We start from the raw sequence: 20,243 nt of genomic DNA on the forward strand, positions 1-20,243 counted from the left end.
GGCCACAAGTCTTTCAGTAACTGCCCAGGCTCAGCTACACTCAAATTTGGTTTTCTGAATGGTAATCATGGCCTGACTGGGGCATACCCCCGTGTCTGGAGCAGTTTGATAGCACATTCAGACAGATACAGAGATCAGAGTTACAAAAGTTTGTGCATAGGCACTAAAAGATGCAAAGCATCACCCAGTAAGAAGAGCTGCACCTAACTTGCTCATATGCTTTTAGAAACTTTAGAGGATTAAATCTTTCGAAGCACTGGACTGGTCTCATGATGATATTTGAGTCCTTGCAGGTGCCAGCAATGGCGTTATAGATCCTGCAGAGTCAAGGCTGGAGAAGAACCCCACACCTGAGTGACAGGTGCCACAACCTGAGGACTCTATGTGTACTTGCATAATTGAGCCTATCATATATGCACAAAATGCTTTCAATTTCCCAGAAACTTAATGCATTTTAATATCTGGACTAAACCTTGGATACAAAGCCAACTTCATTAATGAATGTGTCACTCCGGGAGAATGAATGTCAGCTCAGGGCGATGCCACACTGGGATCCCCCACCAGCTTTACACCATTTCACGTCTGCCCTGGATGGTCTCTGGCAGGCAGCGTTCCCCCACAGTTACAACCTTTTAAGCACAGAAATGGAGCCAAGAAAACCTTAATGCCCATGTGAAAAGCTTCCTGCCTAGCGCTTGTCTCTCCAAGAGAAGGCACGTGCTTCAGGCTCCAGTCTAACACAACCAATATTACCTGACCTACAGCTCCTGTGATGCAGGGATCTGGCACACATTAACCAGTGTGTGTCCCTAACAGGGTGTGAGGATAAATGCCGAAGCCAAACAGATGGTCTTCTAAAAATCTTCCCTAAAGTGTTCTGTGTACTAAAACATCACTTACCCAACTCTCATCAAACTTGGCTTGATTTGTAAGTCTCAAGCCAAGTTTGAAGAAAAATATTCAGCTGGAAACATGAAGGGAAAAGAGTCATTTTCCTGCACTTGAATAATAGAAAAATGAAACAATTTTGTTCAAACCTTAGAAAAATTTAAGAAAAATAGAACCTAACCCTCCTGGGTTTAAACCAAGCACTGGGGGGAAAAAAAAAAAAAAAAAAAAAATTAAAAAATCGTCACCAAATGCAAAGTGATGAAGAAATGAAAAGGAGAAGTGGAAGGAGAACTGGAGCTATAACGTATAATGACCTCTCAACACATTCTATAATGCGCACAGAATTTCAGCGAAGACGGAAATCACATCTGCAGTGAATATGGGCCGCTATTGTTTGAAAGCACAGAGCAACGTTGCACAACATTTCAGGGCCCTGATTTTGCTGTCACATGCCCACAAATACAGTTACTCATCAGTAGTCCTGACTAGCAACAACCGGGTACTCAAAATAGTAGCCGCTAATTTTAGCGGCACGTTCAGGATTAGCAACAGAATATTATACCCAGTTAATAAAAGAATGTAACCGGGCACCACTAAAATATTCCAACTGAAAAGGATCTAAATTTTCTGAATTCAGCAAGCGATGCCAGGAGAGATGTTAACAACCACTAACTGGATGAACGGCATCGTACAGTTGCAAAAACATACATGCATTTCCATAGTAACTTCTCTTAATCATACATATTTTATTTTTTAACCGTGCTTCCCTATATAAAGTGTTTGCACGAGCGTGTGCATCTTTTTAAAACAAGAAAGAAGCAACAGCATTTCTGAAATGCTACTAACCACAATGAGATCCTGGTCTTGGTCCCTCATAGCTTTGACTTAGGGTGGCAAGGGCAAGGAGAAAATCCGTCCGCCCAGTAAATGATAGGTTCTCTCCAGAAACAAAACATGAAATTGATACTTAGGGAAACCAAAATTCTTTAAATATCATTTGATGACATGCCTGGTTTTACAATTGGATCTTTCCCACCATTAATCTGAACTGTCATTCTTAGGAATCATTAGATGTCCTTGAAAAAGTACACCCTAGCTGTATCAAAGTAAAACCGGGTTACAGCCACGTAACTTCTTTTTTTTTTTTTTTTTTTTTTTTTGTGTGTTTGTGTGATTAAACAGTGTGACTGATTTCAGCTTTTCTCCTTCTGCTCTGCACAGTGTACAGACGCACAGTGGCACAGACAGCCCTCAACGAGAAAGTCATTAGCTTAATAATAATTCCTGACAGATTCTGAATGAGATACTCCAACAGATATTGTAGTGACTCCTGGGGTAAATAAAAGGACAGTTTTATCTGCAAGATGGGAAAGAAAGAGTATGCTGCACTAAATGACTAGTGTGGTTTCTCGGGGACTAATTGTTAAGCAAGGAGTATTTATGATCAAAGGATTGGAGAATGGGACTATCATTGTGAGGCAATTATCTATACACAAATAACTTTAATACTTTGGCATTTTTATAACCACCGCATTATTTATTTTACTATATATTCTGTTGCAACGCCATTCCCCTGGTTACCAGTACACAGTACTTCATACTTTTTTTTTACTTCGTATAAAATGAAAATAAAAGGGAGGAACACTTTGAAATGCGTTGAAGAACAATAGGTCCTATTTAACAGTCAAATACAACAGTATTTAACTTTCGAGCTTTTGATCAATATTTATGTGACAAGCTATTCATTACTCCTCTACCAGTTTAATGCTGTTGTTCTTCCCACAGCCTGTTCTGCACTTTTGTGTATTTAATTTATAACAGTTTCCATGGAAAAGAAGTATTCAAAGAAAAAAAAAAAGTGCTGATACAGCACGAGGATCTTTCTACCAAACCACAAATCTTTTCTAATGTTCATCTTAAACTGAAAGCAATTCTGGGAAACAAATTAATGATATAAATCACATTATCATTACTCACATAAAGATACTCTGCTGTAACTCTTTCAGAAAGCTACAGTGAGTAGCTAAAAGGACTCTATATGGAGAATGCCTGTTTCCAATTAAATGATCTAAAAATAGAGTTGCACATACATCTAGGACCAAGCCATCTGTGTTATCTCTCTAAGATAAGCCATTATACACCCACAACGATATCCCTTTCATCACTGCAGATATTCAAAACCAGGACTGGCCTTTCTTTCCCATTTAGGAAGGGAACAAGAAAAAGTAAACAAAATTTTAATCCAGACAAGATTTTTTCGAAAGTCAGATCCCTTGTTTTGAAATCTCCTTTCACACCTAGTTCTGTCAGTCAGCAGCATGATCCAAAACACTGTGTCCCGCAAACGGTGGCAGTAGTCAAACAGGATTTCTCCCTGAAACACTTTCCCAGTGTAGTAAAGAAAGCTGTTCCTAATGGGCTGTTCGCATTGTTTGTGTGTGATGGGTTTTACTTGTGGGTTTTTTTTTCTTTTAAATAGGTAAAAAAAAAGAAAAAAAAAGAAAAAAGTTAACTTTTTTCTCCTCATTCTGACAGTTAAAAGTACAATATAAAAAGTAACCTGGAACAATACTGGATCTGAGTTTAAAAGGTTGAGCGAGAGATTCCCATGACATCTTCAGTGATAATAAACAACAACCACCCGCCTTCATACAAGCTGGAGACCAAGGAGACAGAAAACAGCCCTTTTCCCCTAAAAACAGCTACCCATATTATCTGCCAACGTCTGAGGGATAAAAAGGAGGAAGGCTTATCAGGACCTGTCAAGAGGGGGAAACAATTCCTGCTTAGTCAGAGCCAGTGACAGATTATGCCCTTGTTAGGCAAAGGGAAAGCAGCCTGTGAAGGGAGACTCGCCCCCGATTCCCTTTGCAGTACGTGGGATGGCATTTGGGGCCCATCTCCCATGACAGGCTCCAGGTAGCGCCTCAGGCTGCAGACAACAAGGCAACATTATTTACCCTTTTCCTTCAAGTTCTTGCTGTCAGACTGTATTTCCTCAAACAAACGTGTTTGTTGTATTTGCCCCTCCCTCGGTTTTTGGGGCTGTTCTGCTGTTGTATGATCCAACCTCAAGCAATGTACGTTAACCTTGTTAAAGAAATGATTTAACTTTAAGCTTCCATTTCTCCTATCAGAAAAAAAAAAAAAAAGAATGCCACTTTACAGTAAAAACGCATTAATTTCAGCCAAAGTCATTATCCATTTTCTTAAATTAGGTAAGGAACACTTTTAGTCAGCGGTCTACAGAAATATAAAAAATACTAGTATAACAGATATGATGGAGTAAGTGCATTTACTTTCCCCTAAAGCCTTCCAATTGTTATACACCTTGGAATAAAATAGTTGGCAAAATGAAGACTAACCTTTGAATAAATGCCATTTACTGGTCTCCACTGGTCTCCATTCAAAAGGAAGGGAATTGTTATCTCATAATCTTTTGACTGGTCCTTTGGCATCTGCTGTGTCGAGGACTCCAACTTGCTGTCCACATTCTCACCTAGGGACAGGGAGAAGCACTTCATGTTAGTCGGAAACAGCGTCTGACAACATGAAACTTGTTATTTAAGGGACCTGGCAGTATATTTGAAAAGGAAGTAATTCAGGAAAAGGATTAAATATTAAAACATTATGAGGTCATACTGTCGGTGTCAAAACCTACACAAATTTTGAAGGTAGCTGGGGGTTCTGGGAGAGAAGTGTCAAGGTTGATCAGATGGTGCACTTCTGCAGCAGTAGAAGACAAAGACTACACATCAGGAGTAGAGATACCAGGATGCACAGATAAGGAGTTGGTATGCAAGACTTAAATGAAATATTTGAAGAGATTTTGGCACCATTATTTAAAGTATTACATTAACCATAGAATCATAGAACAGTTTGAGTTGGAAGGGACCTCAAAGCCCATCCAGTCCCACCCCCCTGCCATGGGCAGGACCACCTTCCACCAGCCCAGGTTGCCCAAAGCCCCGTCCAACCCGGCCTTGAACCCTTCCAGGGAGGGGGCAGCCACAGCTTCTCTGGGCAGCCTGTGCCAGGGCCTCACCCCCCTCACAGGGAACAATTTCTTCCTTACATCTCATCTAAATCTCCCCTCTGTCAGTTTAAAACTGTGACCCCTTGTCCTATCATGACATGTCATTGTAATTGTCATAACTAGAGTTTTAGATTTTTTTCTCCATTGAAGGTGATAGCAGGGGGGGAATACAGTAGATCAATGTCTTTTCAGCGTCATCATTAAGAGGGTAAGAAAGCTGCAGGGATTTAAAAGAGGCAAGATTTTATCAGGAGTATTTTCCTGTAATTAAGGTAAGAAATTAGCCCCAATCCCTGTTCTCCCATTGCGCTTCCCAGATGCGGCCACACTGGATCAGATTCAAAGTAGAAGTCGTGGTAGGAGGGGGGACAGTGCCCCAGGGGGTGTAACTGGGGCCTCACCCTCCCTGAGGTGAACACACGCTGCGGTTGCATAACACAGGCTCCCTAAGGGCAGACAGTGACTCCAGATTGTCCCTTATGTCCTTCCCATTTCTGTGAGGGGTTCCGCTAGTCCTCACGCTTTGCCAGTTCGAGTCACAGCACAGATGTAACCACACGGTCTGGGGTTCCTCTGCAAGCTCCAATGTACGGTTGTACTCCATTTTAACTAGTCTGTACTCCATTTTAACTAATCCGAACTGTGTACAACAAAAGACTGAACAGAGCAGCCTCAGCATTTCTATATGGACATGCAAGGAGGTCACGAAGTTCTGGGAACCCCGTAACATCAAGGAGGCACATTCTTATTAGTGGGGGAAAAAAAAAAAAATATCTGGAAGAGAATAGAAATTGTCATTGAAGTAATGCTCTACTCCTACACAGTCAGATGACTTCAATTCATACTACAATGTCAAAAAGCTATTTGCATGCAACATTTATCAAGTATTTTTCTTCTCAGTAAACATAGTAATGGTATTGTGCCTGCGAAAGCAGAGTCCTAAAAAATGGTATCATAGTACAAGAGCTGGAAATGGTACTGAGAATAAATCTTAAAGAGAAGGTAGAGATGGTTCCAGGTGCTGTGGGACAGTCAAAACACCGGCAGAGTTTGCCACACTCTTGACCTACCATCACACTGAGCCCCCTGGTGCACTTGTACCCCACGAGGATAAGACCTGAGTCTTCCCAGGTGCTCTAGAGATGTGTCCATCCTCCACTGAGATGGAGAAAGGCCAACGTCACCTTTCTTCCTCCTTCCCCCCGTTGCCTCTGTGCTAGGAGGTGCAGAGGGAAGGTGATGGGGCAGCGTTCCAGCAGCTAAACCCTGGCTCAGGGCTGAGCTGTGTGTGGGAGAGAGAGGAGAGCTGCAGGGTCAGACCTGCCCCCACAGCCCAGTGCTTGGACTGCCATCCCAGCAACCTGACCCACCCTCTTTGGTCACACAGCATTCTCTGAGGATCAAGAGTTATGTTTTGAGCAGAATGACCCCAGTTTAGTCACTGTTAGAATTAGCTTAAAAACATCTATGCAGTCATTATGGTTAGGCCGACGTGAGAGGAAGAGAAGTTCAGTGTTTTCCATCACGCTTTTAAAAATATGACACTTTCCCTGAAACACCAGAAAAGACCAAGATAAAGTATATTGGGGAGGAGGAAAGTTTCTTGTTATAAAGGTGTTGCTGTAGAGAAAAGGTTCTCACAGCACCCTCAGCGCAGCCCAAACCCATGTGACAGGGCTGAGTCTAGAAGGGATGCTCCAAACCCTGCACACGACTGGGTTCACCCCTGCAGAGGCAGGTGAGATACCGTCTCATCTGCCTCGGAGGGTCTGGACAGACCCTCACAGCTCTTTGTTCTGATTATCAGGCATGAAGCTCCCCGCACAGAACAGAAATTTATGAAGCGTATCTCAGAGAAATGAGAAAAGTTTGGCTCTAGCCCCATTTTTTTTTTTTCTTGGCTCACTAGAACAGTCTCAACTCTATGAATTAAGTGACTCAGGCCCTTTTATTTTGTAGGATTTGCGTTCTGAAAGTTTCATGAGATCTAAATTTTAAGAAACCCTATGAGCATAGTTTTGCTCCCACAGATGCATTGTCTACATCACTTCCACACAGTCTTACACCATGGAGCTGCAGCTAGATATCAGGAAGCATCACAGTCTTTCTGGTATCCATGGATTTGAAAGTTGCCTTTCTCGTTAATTCTGCAAGGCATTAACATCACAAGATTACCCAAAACAGAAGAAAAAGGGGACGGGGAGGGATCAGCATTTGTACACAGATGTGTTACTCCCTCATTACATGGCATGGTCCAGAAAGTGCAACTGCTATAAAAACATCACGGGAAAAAAGAAAAAAATATCTACATGAAGTGTGGTTCAATTTTGCCACTTCTATTTCATCACAAGAGTGATGCTTGTGGTGCACAACAAAGTATGGTTACAATGAGCAGATTTAATCTTATACACGTGCTTATTTATCTGCACACTGAAAATGCATATTGTGCAGAAGTGTTGATAGTCTGGAGACAGACATCAAGACAGGTTTATAGGCAGCAGTTATATCTTTATTGGAAAAGACAATTTATTTGGGAGAAACAAAACAGGGAAGCTTCAGGGTTTGCAAACTCTTCTGAAGCCATAGCATTTATAAAACACAAGACCATTTTCTGTCTAGTTGCTTTCCTTCAGCCAAATATTTTGCTGCTTATCTGAATGTTTTTATTTAAATTATTGGGTGTGACAAAAATCACAGCTTCCTGCAAAAGGCGTAGAAAGCACTGCAGGCCAGTCACGGGGCCTCAATCTAAGAGCACTTGGGCACATGCTTGACATTATGCACTTGCTTAACTCCCAACTGTCCTCAGTGCACATTATAGTTTCTTTCGTAAATCAAATAACCATGTTTTCCTGATTAAAGGTCATTATGTTTACATACTATGTGTATTTCTGAAAGACTACAAAATAACCTGTATGACTGATAGGTAAACTCTAGATTGGTCTTTAAATATAAAAGTAAGGGAAAGATAAAAAGGTAAATCCTTTCAATAGGATTCTGAAACCTGATTGCAAAGTTTCAAAGAACATGCTGCAGAAAGTAAGGGATCACAGCCAACGAAGAGCGACCCACACATACCCCTCTGAGATGGGAAAGGTGACAGCACCTGAAGGGCCACTGAGCCTGACTGAACAACAGGACATGGACAGAAGAGATTTTCCTACTTGAGGAGAAAATAAACCAAACATAAAAAAAAACAAAAAACAAAAATAACCCCAAACAAACAAAAAAAACAAACAAAAAACCATTAGAAGAGAGTCAGGACCAAAAAACATAGACAGAAAAACTGAAGCATGAAGGAAACACTGAAAAAAATGGGACAAAGAGATGTGCAGCCGCAGAGCAGCCCGAGCCTGAGCGGTGGCGTGGGCTCCTGGGTAGGTACAAAGGTGGGATGGCTGCTGGCAACCTCGGAGAGCCTTTGGCATGCACGGCCCTCACCTCAGGCAAAGCTGGGAACACCACAGAATTTATCCCAGTGGGGTTACTTCACTCAGTCTCTTGCACAACGGCTGAACAAAAGACGCTCCCAGTTTTCTCCGGCTGGTTTCGGGCCACCCATCTCTGAGGGTAAGCCCGGCCCTCCCAGAGAGTATCCGAGGGGCACCAGGAGAGGAGTGCAATGGGACCGGACTGGACATCTGCATTAACGAAGGGTTTCCATCACCTTGATCACATCCCGTGAGCTCCCAGGGCTGCAGTTCTTCATGTGCGCAGACGTGCTGGTATTTCCTCTCTGCCACTCTTCATCTCCTTTACCCATTTTCATTATGATTTCTTTGAAGCTGGAACCATTAGAGTTGTTTGCATTACATTAATAACGAGGCCTCTTCTCTATGGGGACTCTTGGTATTACAGCAATATAAATAGTGTAATAATTGAAATCAGAGAATTTAAATTTCGGTAACGTGTCATGAGAGGGGAAGAAAATCAGGCCATCTGTACTACCAGAAACTTTTATTAGACCCAGGTTTCCTATCTTTTGTGTCACATGCACCTACTTACTCACCTACTTATTTTCCATTTCAGTGAAATTCTGTCCAGTTCCTCCTGACGCAAGCTTGTCTCCCACTTTTTCACATGAAAAACTTCACAGTTGTGTCTGTTTTCTATTTTCAGCCTGCACTGAAGGTAATGCTTTTGATCCACAAGCAGCCCACAAGCTGATGTAGTGCCTTTTATTCTTTTTTTTTTTTTTTTTTCAGTAATATAAAAGATACTTTGTACAAATAGTGAGATGACTAGATGTTATCTGTCAGTGACTTTTGTGTGGCTTAAATATTTTTCATCTGCCACGTACTTCTACAACTTTTCTTCTTTGCACGGTATCATACGAGGACTTGTTGGCAAAGAAGTTAAGAATAGTTTTCATCTTTTTGCTCTGTATTTCAGTTCCTCCAAGCTCTGTGCAAAATAAACTCCAAGCATGCAATGTGACATCTTTGTTTAATGGCCTCTGCCTCCTGAAGAAGTGCAGACACACTTCAAATTTGCATTTACTTAAAATTAATAAGCTTTTAGTAGGGCAGTGCAATTTATTTGTCCTTATGATAAACAAAAAGGTGAATGCTCTCAATAGCGAGTGGGTCTGGATAAAATGGGCTGAAGTGGAACGAGAAAAAGAAAATATTTCTCCAGCGGCACACCCCTGCCATCCTTCTAGTGCTGGTTTTGCTCCCTGCTCCCCTGGCACAGCACAGGAGAGAGGAGTCAGACCTGGGGCAGTCTATAAATCCCTTCCGTCTATTAATATACAGATTTATAATAAACCCTACGTATGACACAGTGTTTCCTTCCTGCAGTGGATGTTCATGTCCTGGGAGTCCCATCCCCACGTCTTGTCCCACACACGTTAACATGATTCCATCAGGGTCCTCAGGCACCCAAGAGCTCTAATAGCCCCAGCATCCCGCTGAAGCCCAGCCCAGGGCTGACAGCCCCAGCAATCCCACTAAAGCCCAGCCCAGGGCTGACAGCCCCAGCATCCTGCTAAAACCCAGCCCAGGGCTGACAGCCCCAGCGATGCTGTGGGATGCCCATCTCCAGCCCAACTCCAGCCCCCTCCCCATCACACTGCACCCAGACACTCTTTCTGTCACCCACTGCAGTTACTGCCCAGTTATGAAAGTAATGGACACGGGGAGATTAAAAAAAAAAAAAAAAAAAAAAAAAAAAAAAAAAAAAAATTAAATTAAATCATATTATCCTTGTGTTACCTTTCATATTACAGCTGGGCTCAGCATTGTAAATCAGAGCCTATCTACTTTTTCCTCTGCCACAAAACACCAATGCACCAGAATAATCTTAGGATAGAAAAGAATAATAGAACAGAGTAATCTTTCTGCAAACTGAAAACAGCTAACGGCACTGCTCTGTATCGCAGGGCTTTGGCAACACCGTGGAAGACAGAAAGGGCATACTTTACCCATTTCCCTCCTTGTTTTCTCCAGCTTCCTCAGCTTAGTGCAGTCAGTGGGTTCCATGATTTGGAGGGGTCGTTTCTTGCTACGGAGGATGGGCTGTGGACAAGGCTGCATCCAGCACTCGGTGGACCACTGGCAGTGAGTTTTGGGGCAGGGAACCGAGGCATCCCCGCAGGCTCTGCTGCCAGACGGCTTCCCCTATAGCCCAGGCTACCTCGGGTCTGCTCTGTGCCACCAGCCCCAGCGAGCTGGGCAGGAGTCCCAACAGGGCCACCACTGCCTGCGCGGAGCCCCAGCACATGGGAAAGAGCTTTGTCCCTCCCACTGGTTGCTTTTCTCTCACGTCTTATTTGGGACAACTCTTTTATCACCTCCAGACTCAAAATCAAATTTTTAAAAATAAAATTACCAGGTTTCCAAACTGAGGAGGACTGAGAATTAGCCCTTCAAGATGGGGGTGAACTTAGGAAATCAGGAAGGGAGTGAAACTACGTAAGGAGTAGAGACTACCCACCAAGCAAAAAAAAAAAAAAAAAAAAAAGTATCAACTATTCAACTATCTGGCCAAGGAGTGGGGACGTGTGCTCCCAGTCCTCTATTTTACCTTCCAGCAAAATCCAAAACATTACCCAAGTTAAACATTATCCAGGCACAGTATCTTGCTGAAACCATCTTCTAGAATGGTACCCATTCTGTTTGAGGCAGGAAAAAGAAGAAATTGTCACTTATTAATATAACAAAAATGCAAATTATAATAATATCTGATTAAAAAAAAAAAAAGAAAATGCTGCAAAATAAACCGGTACAAAATTTCCAGTGCATAATAGTTAAAGAAAAAAAAAAAAAAAAAACCACTAACTTGCAGAGGGTCAAATAAGCAATAGTTGGCCTTAAGTCCATCCATCTTAAATTTTACGCTAACCACCAGATAAAAACACAGACACCCTCTCAAAAGAAAGGACAAAAATCAGAAGCTCCACCACCACTGATAAGGTACTTCTCATTATCCCACTAACAGCACTTACAGAGCTTTATAAAGAAGACAGCACATAACATGCCAGACTCTGCCCTCATCTGTATGCAAGCACAAAAGTCTGGGCAAGATTTGACTGTGCATAAAATAAAAATCTTATCTCTTGCAGTAAAGTTCTTATTAGTTCAAAATCTTAAATTATTTTTCCAACTAACCTTTGCCCATATAATACATTGATTCTCTGTACAAAATCTAGTAAAATTAGTCTTTTCATGGCATGCCTGGAAAATAATTATTAAAAAAAAAAAAAAAAGGCAAGCCACCTAACTAAAGACAAAGTTTTACTTGTTTTCTCACTCCTCCCCCCATTCCCAAACCTAAGACCTCAGGCATTTAAGCACAAGTAACTTTTGGAAAACAACTAATTCCGCAGATCTTCTTGGGCTTCAATCTTGTCTCTTCCTTCACATTGCAAAATTACTACTCATGTATAAATATCTGAAAACATCGTAAGTCAGCAAAGGTCTTTGATGAGCCTGAGGACAGGCAGTGGCACGACGACTCCACGCAGTCCTGAATTTAATTTTCTGTTCTTTGGGTTTCTAATGGAGAAAGATCGCCTCTCCGGCTTGACAGGTCTGTCAACTCTGAGCTGATCTCTGTGTGACTTTGCAGCCGTGTCCACTTGATCTTTCACACTGAGCAGCTTCACCGGCACCGAGCGCTCAGATGAGAAACACGAGTTGGAGACGCACCGATCCCCTTTAACTAAACAGCATTAAAAACATGCTTTTTAATATTTCAGTTTTAGAACTCTAAGAACTACCTCCTGTCACCACTTGCTCTTGCATGAGTTATTCCTTTCCTAAATCTAATTCTGCTGATGAAATAATCTGCGACAGGAAACAGCCCTCCCGCCCCTCCCCCACAAAATCCTATAAACTCCACGGAAAAAGTCACATGTTCAACGTTTTAATATGGACATAGGAGTGGAAGCTGAAATTTGAAGGTAACTCGCTGTTCTTCTCCACTAAAGGCTCTGCGGTCGGTGTCAGTGCACGACCAGCTGAACAAACTAATGACACATTTTAAGGCGAAAAATAGAGAGAGAGGGGGGAAAAAAAAAAAAAAATGCTCATTGTGGAACATACCCCCTAAGCAGTTGGATCATCTTAATCTTCAAGCTTCTGTAATACAACTGTTGGAAGGCTCTAAGTCTGCGCACAATAAAGTGCTTTATTCAGGGAACCATATGACTCCATCAGTCATTCAAGCACATGTTTGGCACGAATTGAAAGTGAAAAGCATAGCTAAGTCAAATATTTCAAAACTGAACTTGTCTTTCTAACACACATGGTTTATATATTGGTGTAATATCTATATAACTTTTCAGTCCTCGTACACGGTAATGTCATGGCGAACATACAAAATGATGTCTGCTGTGCCAGGCAGCACCGCGCTTCTTGGGAGTAAACACATGCCAAAAAGCCATTTACTAGAAAATTAAAAGGGAACTATCACACTTGACAGGTCCTCAAGAAAACTGTAAAAAATAGCTTTTGTTCATTCTAATTCTTGAATATCTATTTCTCAAATCAGGATGCGACACCATTCTTCACTAGAGAGCTGCGCTGTAACAAATCCAGGACAGCCAGTTCCTTCCTCATCATGCGCCCGAGATCTGTCTCCTCTCTGCAGATGAAATATTGCTCATCATCCAGAGTTACTCCTGCTGATGCAAATGCGATTAACGCAATCTTGGGAGAGCACAGCGTGATTAAAGCATAAGTAATGTGAGAAGGATTTGGGCTCTCATTATACAAAATACATATTGAAATGCACTCAAGGAAAGAAGCCAGTGTATCTCAATATCCTCCCTGTTCTCGAGAACAAAATGTGACAAGTGGAGTTTTGAGAACAACATTTGCCATTGACTGCAGGAGGGGGCAGGGAGACTGCAGAACTTTTTCAAATAGTGAAAACTAAGCCTTATTACGTGTATAGAATATATACATAAACTGTATTTGGGAAACAGCTGTCCAGCCTCATTTGTGATGTTATATTTGACTGAAGAATTACTATTCAGGACCAGTCCAAAGTCTTTTTTTTTTTTTTTTTTTTCTTCCCCTAGAAGAGAACATTTCAAAATATGAGAGAAATGAAACAGTGAAGCATTGAACCAGAGGGCATTTCAGCACACCAGGTGATGGGCATGTGTCAAGAGGTTCCCCCCACGGAAGAGCTCAGCTCCTGGAGTTCATAGAAGAGGGCAAGTTGTAAATGCAAGATTCAAACCCAAAGCAGCTTTTGAAAAGTAAGTGACATAATGGCTTAGGAGAACTTCTGTCCTCTTGCTGCAAATCCTGGTTTAAGCTTGCTTCTGTTCTAAGTCCTGATGCACACCACATAAATTGGCCCAGTCATTCTTTCTCAGGAAAACTATCAGGAGAGGACTAATAACAGGTGAAAAATATTGAGGGTTGCACAATGCCTTTCCAACAGGTATTTCCAGGATGCCAGAGTGCAGGATGTCCCATCTTAACTCAGCCTCTCCCCAGCATAACATCTGCTTCTTCCCTGCTGCTCCTTCCCCAGTAGACCCAGTCCCAGAGATTCTCATTTTGATTATAAACTCAGCATCAGTGAGGCAGCACTTAACAAAACCACTTATTGAAGTAGAGAAATAATAATCCACGGAGCTCCAATGTCAGAGAAAAGAAGGTACTGAATATATTCACTTTTCAGCAATGAGTCCACATAATTACACGAAAATCCAGCCCCAGCGTCCCTCTCCAGCTCCTCCCCTCCAAACCCTCAAGAAAGGTGACTTTCCACTGAATGAAGTTCAAAATTACTCCCCAAACTATAATTTCCTCTCGGTCTTTTAAAAGGTACAGTACAATCCTTTTCTCCAGTGATTTCCCAGCCTCCCTCACTGAGTACAAGGAATCCTTAGCACAGCTGTATCGAGGGATGTTCCTTCCCGTGTACAATCATCAGAGAAAGGAACTAGTGAGTGGGAGTTGGAGTTGTGCTCGTCGCACACACGCACACGCACACATCATCCCTTTGGATGTTCGCTGGGAAATCGCGCTGAAAACACAGCGAATCCAGCAGAACCAACTTTCGGTATTAATTTAGGTAAAGATGCATGGGACTGATTTGTAGTTCTTTCCCCAAGTCTAGCAAATGAGCTACTGGGCTGCAGAGATAGTATCATATCCATCATGTGCTTCTGCCTGCCTGTCTGGGGAATACCTGCTACCCGCGTTACACAACAGCAGAAAAAAAAGCATTAACTGCACCTGTACTAACATCAGCTGTCACTGCAGTCTGTCTTCCTATTTTTTGAAACATGAATGAACAGAAAACGGAGTCACTTAATGTTCCTGAAGCCACCTATCCTGCTCAGTTTTATGTCTGTGACCTTACAATAAATGTCACCATAAGCATTGGATCGGTCCATAACTCCTGACTTTCACAGGCTTCTTCACGAGATGAGCTACAGGAGTAATGAACATTTATTTTTATTGTTTCCTCAGGGCAGGATATCTTCCCAGGCCACTAACACAGCTTTGCTTATCCAGCCTACACATCCTCTGGTCCTGTCAAGCAGATTTTAAACGAACAGCACAGATCAGCACCAGGTCGTACAAAGGAGCCAGATCCATGGAGGCGAGACAACTCGTCCCAGCTGAGGATCAGACCCACAAACAAGGAACACACATGACACAAAATAAATAGACAAGCTCTTTCTTGTAAAGTGTGAAGATTTAGTGCCCCTGCACTATCCCCTCAACCACAAGCATTTACCCAAAGTGTCTCTTCAGTGGGGTGCATTTTCCTCACTTAAAAGGCAATAGATGAAGAAATAAATAGTATTTCACTTGGAATGCTTAACTCATGCTTTACAAACTGTGTCAGAACACAAGAATGGCTTTTAACCTGGGTACAGTTTTATGATCTCCAATCCAAAAAGGAACATGGATCAGCAGTGAGATGTTGCATCCTTCCCTGTAAACTGCAGAGGCCACGTTTTATTCTCAGCTATAGCTCTGTCACCGCTGTGTGCTCAGCGGCAGAAAAGGAATGCAATATAGACTTAAATAATCCGGACCAAATAGTTCTCCTCTAATCGTTGATGTCACAGGATCTTCAGCACTCTACCACTGCTGCATACACACAGTGTATTCAGTGCTGCTGAATAAAGATATTGGGGATGCTCATCTCCACGCATGATGAGGCCCACATGTTCACCTTAATAAATGTAGAATTACAACGATTTTTTTTGTCTTAATTTTTACATGACTATATAAAAAAAAATTCCCATGAACACTTGGATTCGGTGAAGTTTATATCCTAATATATTCTTTCAGAGGTAAGCAGTCACACAATCTTGCTTGATCAGCTGTTTTCAGAACTAGAACACATTAAATAGAAGCAAGAAAACAGCAAACTTTCGCCGTTGTCAGAAGAAGGTTTATCACTTAATACACGACATACCCTATTGGACTAAATTTACAGGGACTGACACAGTTCCTCTTAACAAATATCTCAAAGCAAACTAGTTAAAGATTTTTTTTGTTCTGAATTCTGTGCCCAGCTGTGTATTATCCAGCATGGTTAACAGGCCATGAAACATTTCACTTCTTGCCTTATTAGATCATAGAGTTTGGACAAGAAAGAATGTGTTCATCTAATCAATGGTTACACCATGTTGACCTTGTGAATGGACAACTTCTCGCCCCTAATCTAACAAAGTATTTCTCATCCTAGCTCCAAGTCATGGAAAGCAGCAAACCCATTTAAATGGGGTGAAAAAAAAAAAAAAATTAATGAAAAACCTCCAAGGGATTTAACAGAGGAGTCAGCATTTCTGATTAGATGATTTTCTGAAGCACCAATGTCAACATCACACTCGATGTCAACATAGTCTCAAACTCTTGTGTGACACTAAAAAGAAAGGGGTCGACATCCTAGAGCAGAGGTCTCCTAAGAAACAAAACCTTTTCTCAGTGTGATACATTTTGATAAAAGGTTAAAAAAAATTAATCGAAACACTTTGTTCCGTGTTAGCCAGAAACAAAAGGGATTGTCCTTTTGGACTGCAATGTCCTATCAACCCTCTAACAGACCTACTCCAGCTGTGGATTTTTAATTTAGTTTGTCATAGATTTGCCCTAAAGACTCAGCAGGACCTAAGAGAAGCCTCTGCAGGTGTGATTTAGGCCTTTAGTACTATAAAATTGTGGACATGATGCGCATTTGTCCTAGGAGTAATCTGAAAAGCTACTTGAAATCCAAGTACAATGTGCATGCAACAGGAAGAACAAAATCTGAGATGATGTGAAATAAAACACAAGAACTTGTAGAGGGGAAAAAAAAAAACCCAAACATCAGAAAAAGGGATTAAATGAAAAAACCCTCCAATATGAAGAGCATGAAGGGCGTGAGTCGCAGAGCGGGGGAGAGCCGGCTGGTTTTGCAGAGCCTGGCCACATAAACGTAACAGCATTTCTGACCTAACTCCAAACACCCTAGCAATGTCCACTTCTTGCTTTACAACTCACAGCAAAAGCCAAGGCAACACCCCACCCCATCAGCAGTCTCCAAAAGCCAGGCTCTCAGACAGGAGGCCTGGCAGCACCCCCAGCAGAAGCCGGGCTCTTAAAACACCCGGGACACGTGCTGCTCGCCTGCAAGACCACAGCCCTGGAGCACGAACTGGGCTGTGCAGAAGGATGCACATGAATCCTAATAAAACGCAGCCCAGCTGGACTCCTCAGACAATTTGCACTGGCAACGTGAGAGATGTTAGAAACCTAGGGACCACTAGTGATAAATCTGTCAGGATTAGGATATGCGAGGTCTGAACAAGGCTGGTGGTGGACCAAATAAACCTTTACATGAATCCAGCCTGCCGAAAACAGAATTTCATGATCAATAGCATCGGCAGCAGCTGAGAGCCTGAGTGGAAGTCACAGATAAACACGGCCCTGATCCTCTGCAGTCACTCATGTGTTGTTAAAAAAGTGCCACCGGGGCAGCCGCCGCGCTGTGAGCGGGATGAAAAGCTGCCCAAAACACAGCCTGTCAATCACTGCTTCAAGGATGCTCTTTGTGGCTGGCTGGAGGCCTTTCCAAAAATCGCAAGGAATGCAAGAGAGGAGAAACTCAACAAAACACCAGCAAACAGCCCAGCAGCTCCCCAGCAAGCGGGAGAGTTAACGATGCGAACATGATTTGAAGAGTGGGCATAATAACCTCAGCTGGTTGCTTTGGCAGGGATCTGTGGAGCCCTGTGGACAGTGACAGCTCATGCCAGGCTGTCTGCAGGGGACCTGATAGGGATAATCGTCAGACAAGAAGGTGATTATACACAGACTGTAAATATCTGCCACAAACGCTGGAAGAGTTTGAAAGAAGACAGTGTTTGAGAGTAAGCTCCAGAACACAGAATGTGCTGGCGAGATCAGGTTTAGAGCAAGAGAGAAGGAAAGATTTCTTCATCTCTGATTTATTTCCATTACAGCCAATGCAGTTGCGACCAGTAACAAAACTAAATTCTGACAGAAAACTATTTTAATGGAGGATAAAGACTTTTCAACTGAAATTTTAGGATTTGCGTTTTTCCGCTGTTCTTCAGCTAACACCTTATATCCAAAAGACATTTAAGAGTTTACACACACACACACACACACACAACTATGGAGTTTATACACCATCACTGTCATTATCTGCCCTGCAGATACAGGAAGGCCTCAACTCCGCAAAAAGCTTATACAGATGTAGATTTCTGGGCATTTCACTAAATCTATAAGATTAGATTTTATCCTACTAGTTATCCTCCACCAGGACAGCAAAGTTAATTTTGCTTTGTTAAGTCTGGTACTTCAGTCAGTTTTCCTTTTTGTCCATGTGGTCCTTGAGCCAGCACCCAAGAGCTAGCAATACTGAAAAGTGGAAAAGGCAACTGTAAGAATGTAAAACTTGGAAAGGAAACTAAAAGTGAGCAGCAAGGCTACTCTTATGTTATCTAGCCCATAAGCTGATATCTGTTCAATACTAGAGTTGTTGCTAGGGCAGTCCCACATCAGGCATGTCTCTTGCCACATTTCAAACCTAGTCTTCAAGGCGTATCGTAACTTAAACTTCTGTCTTAATCACTAAGCCTGTGTTTATGTAAAAATTGGGATGTCCTGGCAGCACCTCAAATCACTAACACCAGGCCCAGAGCAGGCACAGCTGAGATAGAAGTTGCAGAGCTTCAAAACGCCCGGTCAAGATGTGTGCCAGCACAGCTAAGAGGACTTTTCGTCACCGGGCAGCTTCGCCGGGTCTAGAAACACGCGGCTGTAACTTTCAGCACCTCTGCGACCAAGAAAGCAGCACATGCTCTGGCAAAGCTAAAGCTGTTCTCTACTTCCACAGGAAAAGAAAAAAAAAATATTCAAAACCCAACGGAATTAAAGGAGAGGATGCTCGCTGAGCACACTGGCTGCAGATACAAAAGAGCAAGTTATAGACGTGTTATGGAAAGCAGAGGAGTTGGAGAGGTGTAGGAAGGCAAACCCAAAACCCAGCTGAGCTGCAAGGGCCAGCAAGCACCGTGGTCGCTCGAGCTTAGACAGCCACGGATGGGCACCATAAAGATGAGCAGCTGACACAAACCTAGCCCTGATGAATTAAACTCTCTGTAAACACGACCTTAGGGGTTCAGCTTGGCTCTTAGGGAATCCCAAAAAACAGGTAACGGGATTTCCATCTCCACGTACCATTCCACTCTCTCATCTGTACGCTAGAGCTAAGCCACCTACAGTTTGCCCCCAGACTGCAGGGACAACTCCTTTGAGGGATGTTCATGTCTTCATTTCCATCGTATGGAAATGCTCGAAGCACCTTACCTCACACTTTCCCAAACGTGCAGTCAGGTTTACCCTCTGTCCTAGCACACCTCCAAAACACGGGGTGGCCTGGCCAGAGTGGCTCCCGGGCTCAGAGAAGGGGGACGTGCTGCCTCGACCCACACAAACCCTCCCAGGCAGAGGGAACAGCCACAGGGGACCCAGGGACCTATTTCTCCTCACCTACCTGAGAATTTCTGCAGCCTTAATCCCCCAAATGCTGATCTGGTGTAAATGCAAGTGTTGACAAAGAGAAATGAAGACCCCTCACAAAGGCAAAGCAAAGCTTCAGCTCCTGCTAATTCATTAGCATAAATTCTAGGGGGGGGTTAATTAAATGCAACAACTTGGTCGGGCTACCCTAAGATTTCATTGCGCTGGTTTAACACGATAAAAGTACATCTCCATCTTTCTCTTAGCAAGTCCAGAGCCAAAGTCCCAGTGAAAGTCGCTGCGCATAAATTTGGAGACAAGCAAACATTTACAAAGTTAAAAAAGAGAGAGAGACCCGAGACAAGAGTTTGTAGTAACACACAGGGACACACGCGCTCTTCAGCGCTGTTACATATATTTATACAAGAGAATCTCCCTTCCTCTCTCACATAAAATATGCGTTGTCAGCTGCTGCTTAACGAAGAGGACAGGGCCTGAGCCCTCCGCTGATTCCCAAATAAGCCCCGGAGTTGCCGGACAAAGAGACAAGTCATTTTTTCTAGGCTGTTCCCCCCCCCTCCCGTCTGCAACGTGGACAGCAGAGAGCCAGTTCTGCAAACCACCTTTAAAACCGCATCCCCCGCTCCCCGGCTTGCGTTCGCTCCCTTTGAATGAACATCGCGGCCAGTAAACTTTTACCCAGCGAGGCCGCTCTTCCCGCCGGCGTTTGGCTTTCGCAGGCAGTTCCTCCCGCCTGGAAACGAGACTCTGAACTCTGACAAGACTCTCAAACCCTGAATTCAGCCCCAGCCCGCGGGTGGGTGTTTGGGGGACACACACACTCACACCCCTGTCTCTTATAC

The 20,243-nt window shown here is 42.9% G+C and overlaps 1 protein-coding gene across 1 annotated transcript in view; it reads right to left on the minus strand.

Moving 5' to 3' along the window:
- The window catches only part of ADAM12 (ADAM metallopeptidase domain 12), a 171,759-nt gene extending 159,259 nt beyond the window's left edge, over positions 1-12,500 (minus strand). Inside the window, exons 1-2 of the mRNA XM_026851654.1 lie at positions 12,475-12,500; positions 4,257-4,390 (exon numbers count right to left, since the gene is read on the minus strand). Of these exons, the coding sequence (XP_026707455.1) occupies positions 4,257-4,349 (93 nt within the window). The 5' untranslated portion in view covers positions 4,350-4,390; positions 12,475-12,500. The remainder of the gene's footprint in view (positions 1-4,256; positions 4,391-12,474) is intronic.
- Between the last annotated feature and the right edge of the window lie 7,743 nt (positions 12,501-20,243).

The sequence above is a fragment of the Athene cunicularia genome (assembly GCF_003259725.1).
Source record: "Athene cunicularia isolate RWA chromosome 6 unlocalized genomic scaffold, athCun1 chr6_part1, whole genome shotgun sequence".
Taxonomy (NCBI): domain Eukaryota; kingdom Metazoa; phylum Chordata; class Aves; order Strigiformes; family Strigidae; genus Athene; species Athene cunicularia.